Consider the following 10,153-nt stretch of genomic DNA (forward strand, 5'->3'; position numbering starts at 1 on the left):
GGTAGCATAGTGGCTAAAGCACTTGACTGCTAACCAGAAGGCTGGTGGTTCAAACCCACCAGCCACTCCTCGGAAGGAAGGTGGGCAATCCTACTTCCGTAGTGATACTGCCGCGGAAACCCAAGGAGGGGTCTCTATGAATCGGGGCTGACTCGACGGCACATAACAACAACAACAACAGGGACTAAAAAGGAGCTCTGGTAGCATAGTGCCTAAGGCACTTGACTGTAAACCAGAAGGCTGGCGGTTCAAACCCACCAGCCACTCCTTGGAAGGAAGATGGGGCAATCTACTTCTGTAGTGATCCTGCCTTGGAAACGCAAGGAGCCGTCGCTGTGAGTCGTGTCCGACTTGACGGCACATAACAACAACAACAACAGGGACTAAAAATGTAAAAACTCTTTCTCTCTCAGGAAATGTTTCTGTCAGTCCCCAAAAGCGGTTCATTTATTCAGCATACATTGTTTCAGTGCTTCTTCCCAACAGAAGATTTCAAACTGGGCACACAAAGATGACTAAGACCTAGCCTCTGCCTGAAAGAATGCTCCTGGTCATATGGAATAGGATCAGATACTTAATAAACACAGTGCAATATGATGCAAGCTGTAAATGGAGTGGGCAAAAGCATGATCAGCAAGCCTGGGAACCTTCCCAGAGGTGGTGATATTTGACCCTGATCTCAAGGATGAATAGTAGTTGGTCACATAGACAAAGAAAAGAGCCTCTGAGCAGCAGCAATGGTGTGCAGAAAAAGAGATTGTAATGTGAAAAAGCTTGATATGTTTGGGTGCATCGTGAAGGACCTGTGTAGATTGTGTCCCCTTGTTAGGCTTAGAAACCAGTTTTTCCTAGAGATTCATCCAAGTGATTTTTTATTGATATATTTTAAAGTTGTTTTACTGAAAGATTAAAGATAGGAGCTTCTGTTAACATACTATTTCTAGTCTCTACAGTAACACTACACAGTAGCTTGGGAGATTTTGTATTCTACCTTTACGAAAGTGGTGACTCAGAAGTTATATGTAAGGACATGTAAGAAACTGATGGCCGAACTAATTGGTCCAGAAGAGTCTGTGTTCTTTGTACTATGTTTTACTTAATACTAGTCTTTTTCGTAGGCACTAGCTGCTAATGTCAATATCACCAACATTTACTGGGGTCTCTTCTGTCAGATCTTTTACTGGAACCAGGAATTCAAAGATCAGCGAGTCATGGACCTTGCCCTTGATCTTACAATCTGATTCATGTGTCTTCATTAAATGGGAATTGAGGTCTTAGCCTGCTCTGTCACTGTTTTCTGAAAACAGACGTAGAAAGTTCTTTTTTCCAACTTTGAGAAATTGGTAATTTTGAATAGTTCTAAGTATTCATTTGTTTAACAAATTATATTTAGTGTATTTTATATGTCTGACATTCTCCTAGGTTAAAATGATACAAAAAAAAAAAGACTTGATCTAGTGGGGAAGACAGACAAGAAGTTGATAATTACAATACAGTATAGTAAATTCAATGAGAAAGAAACATAAGATATTCTAGTGGTCAGGAAGAGTCTTGGAGACCATGGTAAGGAAGGATCCAACTCAATTAGCATCACTCTGTGAGTGGTTCTCATTCATCCAACATCTGGAAGGAGTCCTCAGAGCCCAAGTAGTATTGTGAATTGGGCCAGTGCCAGTTGTTCTTTGTCCTGGACTGATCTTTTTTCTTCTTCTTTGCACCAGGTTATGGAACACCGTATGGTTACAGCACAGCTGCCCCTGCCTATGGTATGTACACCATCTTACTGATTTCTCCTCTTAGCGACTCTGTCCCAGCAATCCAAAGCACAGTTTGTACCAAGGGTTTCTGTAAATGAATCAGAGAGTCTCAGGCCTATTTATTCTAGTGACCCAACTTAAATGCCCTTTGAAAATGCCACAACCTTGTGGTTCTTGGTTTGGTTGGAGTTGCTCTTCTCTCTGCTTTGCCTGACTGAAAGACTGCTTGTTCTAATTGCCTGTTTCTGACCATATTGAAATTATATATTTTGAGTAGTTCTTCTTACAGCCAACTTATACTCCATTCAAAGGCTACTGAAGGGCCACAGCTAGTTTCTAGCTTGGCTGCTTGTCAATTATATAGCTACATTTAAGTATCTAATTTGGAAATGTGTGTCCTGTGGGTGATTTGAGTCAAGGATAGGAAATACTCGCTCCAAATTTGTACCTGTCATCCTTTTCCATAAATTTTGGTTTGGGAGTGAAGTAAACAGGGTAACATTGGTCCCAGAGAGGAAGTAGTAGAGGGTATTACCAACAGAGTTATTATCTAAGTGCTTACTGCAGAAAGTCTGCAGTACATGTTAGAAAATTATAGGAATGTCACTCCTTCCTCTACAAATAGAATATCAAAGCAAATGCATAATGGAAGCCTGATGGCCCTTTGGATAACTTTGAATGAGGTTTATGTGGCAATGGAGGCAATAAGGTTTGGAGTCAGTGATATGCCCTTAGACATTTTTTTCTCAACTCTGGTGCTATGTGTTACAGAATCAGCCATCTATAGGATGTTTGTCACTGAGAGGAGATCAAGTGTGTGTACATGTGTGAGTGTGTGTGTCAGTGGGACCCTAAGCTGGGCATGTGTGTACACAGAGGGAAAGGACCTTTAATATATACTCCCTTTGATGGCATCACTCCTCCTCACGAGCCTCAAGACCTCTGCATTATGCTCTTTTCTCTTCACACATCAGCTTTTCCATTTTTGTTTGGATGAAAATTATGGATCCATAAGACACTGCTAAACTGAAGTTTCATCTGATCTCATAACTGTGGAAATACATAGAAAGTGAATGGTTTGGCCACTTTTCCTCATTAAGATAGACCATTTATATCCTGGAAAGCTGCAAGGGTCAAACATTGGAGCAAGTTTTCTTTAAGGCAAAATGCAGGGTCTGGAGTTAAATCCTTTACCTGAGTGCCTCCTCTAACACATTGAGTTTTGGTCAAGGCTTCCCCTGTTCTGACCTGGAGAGGTGTTTGATTAGGAATTGGGGGCTGATCTAAGAATACACTTTACCCAGAATTTCCTCTTAATTCAAACTCTTTAGCTCCTTTTGCTTTGGCCATTTGCTCTTACCACTCAGCCAACTTCTGGATTTCCTGACCACTTCATCCTTCCTGTTGATTAGGTTTGGTCAGTTTATCAGAAAACTTTTGACCTACTAGACTTACTGTGATAAATGTCTTATGTGAACCCCAAAGCATGTCACTCTTAGGGCAAGTTTTTAAGATGGTCTTTCTTATCGACCTCATAGAGTAAGTCTCGGGTTCTTCAGAATAGATTTGCAAGAGCTTAATTTTTCCTTTTAAAATGCTTTAATATCTACGCTCTGAGCTACATTCATGTTTTTCCTCAGTCTTTTTAATTTTTCTCTCGTGTTCCTCCCTTTCCTTCTTTAACATTATACTCTCACCCTGCGGCTCCTGAGCCCCCCTACTTCAGAAGGCTCCTCTCTTCCATGTGCCATATAACTGACTTCCAAAGCTGGTAAAATTTGATGCCCCCATTTTTCACATAAAAGATTTGGTTTTTAAATGTTACTGTGATGCAAACCTACTAAAAATGATGCTTTCTTTTGGCTGTAAGGTAAATATGTCTTTTGGCCTTTGTAAAGCTGTTGCATGTGGGGTAATTTACCTCTGATCATCTGGTGCTCTTGAATACCTGCTGTTGCTGCTTTGTGATTTCTCCGTAGGTTAAATATTAGAATAAGAAATAGGAGCAGATTTCAAATCATGCTTGAGTATGCAGAAGTCTGTGAGGCCACAAGAACGTATTAATTACAAAATTAAGGAAGTACTTAATCTTTCCAGATTTGCCATGTCAATATTGGCAGTAACCATTGAGAAGATAAACACCTGCTTACTACTCCCATTGGAGCTGTCTCTCTGGGGAGCTGAGGCCTGTGCAGCAAAGCTGTGCTTTGAATCTGGCAGTCCCTGTGTCTTTTGTAATATGTGGTATGTCATACTGTGACCTAATACGGATTTTTAGAGTCACTTTAGAATATTAATCAATAGCTTTGCTTTTGAGCTTTCGAATTCATGGCAGCTCACTCAAATGAAATTCTTCCTAGGATGTATCTATTTTCATTCTAAGGGGAAATCATTATTTATCAAAATGTTTTGAGCAATTTCAAAATAGGAGATCTGTGAGAAATTTGTGAGCCTCTACCAAAAAGTTAGATGTTGGCTGACTAATCTGGAAAAGGTTAAGATGATTACTGTAAGATTTTTTTTACCTGAAATTTTTATTGGATTATTAAACTTATTTGGAGTCCTCTCCGTTTCTTTTCTCTGTAGGTTTACCCAAGAGAATGGTTCTGTTGCCCGTTATGAAATTCCCAACATATCCTGTTCCCCACTACTCATTCTTTTAGCAAATGACAGAAGCTAATTCCTATTGAGCAACAATGCAGTACAATGCAGAATGTTAGAGAAAAAGCCTTTTTATCCTGCTTTCTTTGAACACATACTTGATCAAAATTATTTGTAAAGAACATCTTTCCTACTTTTTGATTTTAACAAATGCAAATTTAGTTCTTTAAAACTTGAAAAAGAAAAAACAAAACAAAAAAAAAACCAGTTCTGTAAAACGGTACCTCATTTCTGGAAAATAACTTATACCAGCCCTTCTGTTCTAGGGAATAAAAGTCTAGCAGTTCAAAGTTTAAGTTTTAAGAGAAGTATCAGATTATGTAAAATTAAATTTGTGAAGGATGTATAGAGTCTCAAACACTGATCACAAATAAACTGCTTTGTTGTAACACAGAGTACTGCCTGGTTCCTGATGCAGTCACTGATCCATATCTGATTGATTTGTATTTGCCCCAGGGCACTTTAATTCAGGCTGTAGTTATTTTTTTTTAATACAATAGAGACTTTTCATTTAAACTTTAACTTTGTAAATATTAAAGTGTGTAATTAAAGCCAATAAATAATGGGTTTGAATATTGTTTTAGCTTATTATTTTTGATATGTTTTGGTATCAAATTACAAGGAATTGAAAACTAATAATAACCTAGTCCTAAAACCCATTCATTTGTAAGCAAACTGCTTTAAAAAAAAAAAAAAAAAAAGGCAAAGGTGATTGTTAGTCTGAGCCAGTCTGCTTACTTTGTAAGCCCTTTGTACTTCTGTTGTACAAGGGTACCCCCTACCGGTTATATTCTGCTACCAGAGCACTGCTTATTAAAATGATGGCACTACCAGAGATGGAGAAGGAGGAATGTGATTATTTTAGTTTCTGAATTTCCAAGTTTTAAAAAATAATAAATTAATTGATCAATCACCCTCTCTTGTTCTTGTGGCCTTCTTCACTCTGTAAAATACTGTGTTCACTCCCTGGCTTTTTTCATGCAGATAAAAGATTAGTGATTTTTCTGGGATTCATTGAAGGGTCTCTTTTCCTCTTCAATTACATCAGAATCTAAAGCAGCAACAGGGTCCCCATAAAAACTTGCTCTTCGATTGTCCCAGTTCTTGTTGAGTGCTGCTGTGAAAAGTAACAGGTTTCAGCCATGGGTCAGCATTTATTTTTAAGACAACTGATTAAGCTGGTGAAAAATGATTAGTCAGTAACATTGTGCTGTTCTGTAAAGGGTGCAGACTTAAGTCTTTCACTTGCATTCTCACCTTATTGGAAAGCCTATAATGTTACTAGAAGGTAATGGTTTCATTAAGGTACTCACCTCCATGAAATCAACAATGTGGTCCCATGCTAATATTTAAAAGTTGGTATATCTTACATACGCAGATTTTTTGTATCAATTGGTTTTTCTCTTTCCTCTTAAATTTCATGTTTAAGAGCTGAACAGTACTTTACAAAATACGGCAAATTTATGTTCCAGATTTCTTTGGGACCACTAAAAAAGGTTGTAAATGGGCAATTTAAAACAAATGTTGTTAGTATGACGTCTCAGATGTATATTATACAATGATTTGTTCATTTCGTCTGCTCCTTGACCTTTGTCTGTCTGTATTAGTGGTGGGTGATACTTTAATAAAACCACATCTCTTGCTGGAAATAGCTGTGAACTTATCATTCTCATCCTGTGCATTAGTGGCTAGACATAAACAAGAGGGCCCATTTCAGCTGGGAGTTTTCATGTTTCATTGATTCGTTTTGCTGACCTATGGATGAAACAAAGCCATCACTGAGAAGAAAAAGCATGGCTGGTAGTGTCCAGTTTTTATTAATTAAATATTTACAAGTAGTCCTTGTCTTTGTTTTTGGAATACTATTAATTGGCAGCCACAGCTGTATTTGTTACTTGAATTGATCGTCAAATTTGCTTTCCAAGTTGGAATCTCTCTGGAGATTTCTCTTTAGAAAATTCTTCTGAAGTAGCTGACTCGACTTCCTAACTTTATCCCTCGATAATGGTGAAAAGGGAGCTGTGCTGTTCTCCAACATGATGGCAGTCATTTCAAATGGCTCTACCAAGTCTTTTTTTTTTTTCTTTTTCTTTTTAATTTTGTTGTTTGTTGGAAGTTACTAACCATGTTGTAAACCTGCCCAGTTGCTGCAAACTTTTACATTTCTCTGCTTTACTTAAAATAATTGAGCTGTCAGTCCTTTGTTAGAAGTGGTAACCATGCAAGTTCAACTGTTCAAATTCTGTAATGAATTAAGTGTCCCCCTCACCCTTTTGCCCTTCCCATCCCTTCATTTTGTAATGAAAATTCCACTTACAGCTGAAAGAGCAGGGAAATATAAATGAAGCTCTTGGCTTCACCAAATGGCATGACATTAACATACAGTTTTGCTTCTCTGCTCTTTTCTCCACTGTAGGTGGTTTTTTCATTGACAGCCCCTATTGCCAGCCTCTGAGCGTCGCACCATTTATTATTCACTTGGGCCCTCAAGATTTCTTCTCTGACTTCTAGAACCATCAGGTTGTCTGGCTTGAAATGGCAATTTCTATGTCTTGGTCTTGAGAACAATGTGACCCCTTGAGGCTTTCCAGCTTTCAGATATACCACTCTGACACCTTCTTTTTGAAAGCAGTGACTGAGCATTTCAAGAAGAGCAATACTTATTCAAAGCCACGGTGTCTGTTTTAAAACTTTTCCTTTGGAAACTTAGCAATATCTCTACTTAGCCCCTCTTAGCGTAGTCTTTTGTCAGGGAGTTTACAGACCAATGTAGAATTTAGAATTAGTGTGTGAGCTGTGCTATCCTCTGACAATTTTTAAACTTTTTTAGCACTTGATGAGATAGTTGCGTTCCTAACTGCGTCAGTTAGCACTATTCTAATTTCTCAGAGACAAGGGTCCTCCTTGAAGCCATATCCTTTGCATGGGGCCGGCGCCCAGCCCGGGATGTGGCTTGCAGCCTGTGTTTCTCCAGGTTGCAGGAGCACCCCATCTCTTGTGCAAGGTAATTGGTCCACTAGATTTCCAACATACCTCATGCTGACTAGATGCAGTGCATGGTACGGTGAAGCACAGAGTTGGGTTTACAGGGTTCCTGAAGTTGTTTGTGGTCTCTCTCAAATTGCTAACCTGAGCAACAAAGAGCTTGGTAGATTTTGCCAGTATTAGCCTTTTCATTTTAAACGTGGGTGAATGTTTGAAAATCATGAATCAGTCAGTCACCGTTATTAATTGAAGAGCTGGGAATACCTTGTTAATGTATTTTTAAAACTGGTATTGGACCCTCTGTGTATTTCAGGTTAATACTTTTAAGCAGTTTTCAGCACGTTTATCTCACTTTATTCTCGTTCTCCTCGGACCTTCGTAGCCATATCACTTGTATAAAATAGGCTGAAATATAGTGACTGTAAGCTGTGATCTCAGTATAAAAAGGTAAGCTCTTTTATTTTCTGATTACAGAGATAAATAATTAAAAATCAATTTACACACACCATGCATATATGACAATCATATATGATGTATTGATCTCTTAGGTCTTATGTCATCACTTTACCTTTAAAACTTTTACGGTCTAAGTGTAAAATAGTTATTTTTAGCATTTGTTTTCATACCCTTATAATTACTTTCTATTCAAGAGAGAAATTTCACTTTTGCTGGGTTGAGAGAGTGTGTGTGTGTGTACAGACTTACAGTATAGCATGTATGTAAACTACATACACACATGTACCTGTTAAGAATTTAGTGGTAGGAACGGTTAAGAAGATTTAAAGTCAGGGGGCACTCTTTTGGCCAAAGCGCTGGAATTGGATAAGCTGTAAGATTGGTAACAGTGTTGGGAGGATCCATTTATATGGAGCTGTTACTCCAACTGAGGATCAAAGTGCCAATTTCTCAGGGAGAGAAACTTCTCTGAGAAATGAAAATCTCTGATCTGTGTTGTATGCCACTATACAACAGCAGCAAGAAGCCATAATAATTAAAAAAAAAAAAAAGAAAGAAAGAAAAAAAGCAATAGAAAATGAAAACAATCACCAAAACATTAAGGTAACTATGGAAAAGATATAATTGACCGAGGTAAGCTATTTGCAGAACCATCTTTGGCAAGACTCAGAATGGTGAATACCCAGTCTGCAGAGACCTAATAGACTTAGGGCCGTTCATCTGTCTGTTCTAGGTTAGGTGATTTATTTCCCACCTTACTCAACCATCATGAGTTCATTTTAGAAGATGTTAGGGTTAAGGCCAAATATACTAATGAGGATTTGCTTTGTTTAGTTTGTGTCCCCGAAGTACATTTCATATGTGTTAGATGTCTGTGCTAAGGCTGTATTTGATATATATAGATTAAAATGAATTTTATGTTTTGTATTTGTTTTTAAGTAGCAGTTTTCTTTATATTACTAACTTTAAGGTTGCTGGAACAACTTTTTTATTTTTTCCCATACAGAATCTGTATGTACATTTACTATGGCTTTCACATTTATAAAAGATTGTACGGGGTGTGGGTGACTAGTACCAAGTGCAATCCAGCCCTGCTCCAACAGCTGAGTGCCTGTTACATGCCAGGGCCTTTTCTAGGTACAAAGACAATAGAACCTCTAACCAGGGGAGAGTCTCCTTGTTGGTGGAGTTGAGCCTGTTATAAATATCCTAGTTTGGCAGATCTATCATGTAACAGTGGAAAGGGAGAGTTATTTCTGCCATTTAATAACATGGGCCCTGTGACAGCACTGAAATGGGCAGCAGTTGGGAATTCGCTCATTGGAAATATTTCCCTAACAGTTTTTGAGAGCCTGAAACCAACTCTGCTTTATGTTTCTGGAGACCTCTATTCAAGTAAATGAATGGAAGGAAGTGAATAACAAATAACTCCAGTCTTATCAAAAGCAGTTTTGGTAGTATAGCCAATTACAAAGTGGTTAATTTATAACAGTGACCACATTTTTTGGATGACAAATGAGAATGTTACCTTTATAATCAGTCATTCACTATAATTTCCGTTTCTTAGATTTTATTAATAACTAGAAAACCTTCAGTAATGAGTTAGGGGGAAGAACTAAGGGGATTTCCACCCCTCCAGCAGGTAGATTTCTGGCGATCAGAGCCCTGGGTTTGCAGGGCCTGCCTGCACTTCAAGATCAGGAACATTCAGCACACTCACAGCCGAAAATACTTGTTCTGTGAATAGTCTTCATCTGATCCTTGTTCATCTTATGGCAGTTTCTGAAGTCCTCCAGAACAAGCAAGCTTCTCTTACATCCAGTCTCTTCCTCTACGAGGCTCTGATGCTGGGGATTTCTCGCATTACTAGGAGGCCTGAGAGGGAGGTGGGTGGTCATGCATAACAGCCGCCATCAAGAAACTTAACCTGTGACTGAGGCTACTGATGTGTTTCTCTATAGCAGTTACTGACTAAGCACAGAGCTAGAGCATCTTATATGAGTTCCTTTCCTGATACCATCTTCCAGAAAGACTGTTTTAAGTCAAGAATTCAAGTTGAGGTAGTTGTCAGAATAGTCTCTTTCTCATGTTATTTTAGGTGGGAGCTAACAGCTTCCATTGATGCTTGAAGCAGTGATCTTTGTGGAGATTTTTTTAAAAAAGCAACATAATGCAAATTAGGTTATGTAAGCTTTACAGCACAGCTAGAAATAGGGAGTCGAAATGATGTGGGAATCTGGGCCAAAGTATCTCTTTCCATCCAGAAAATTCCCATGGGGCTCAGGCAGTAGATG

At 38.5% G+C, this 10,153-nt stretch overlaps 1 protein-coding gene across 1 annotated transcript in view; it reads left to right on the forward strand.

Moving 5' to 3' along the window:
* LOC103193420 (spermatid perinuclear RNA binding protein) overlaps nucleotides 1-4,420 on the forward strand; it is an 83,538-nt gene extending 79,118 nt beyond the window's left edge. The window contains exons 15-16 of the mRNA XM_007936622.2: nucleotides 1,722-1,766; nucleotides 4,344-4,420. Coding sequence (XP_007934813.2) covers nucleotides 1,722-1,766; nucleotides 4,344-4,420 — 122 coding nt within the window. The remainder of the gene's footprint in view (nucleotides 1-1,721; nucleotides 1,767-4,343) is intronic.
* Nucleotides 4,421-10,153: the final 5,733 nt, after the last annotated feature.

This window comes from Orycteropus afer, unplaced genomic scaffold, assembly GCF_000298275.1.
Source record: "Orycteropus afer afer isolate SDZICR_OR568_19922 unplaced genomic scaffold, OryAfe1.0 scaffold00037, whole genome shotgun sequence".
Taxonomy (NCBI): Eukaryota; Metazoa; Chordata; class Mammalia; order Tubulidentata; family Orycteropodidae; genus Orycteropus; species Orycteropus afer.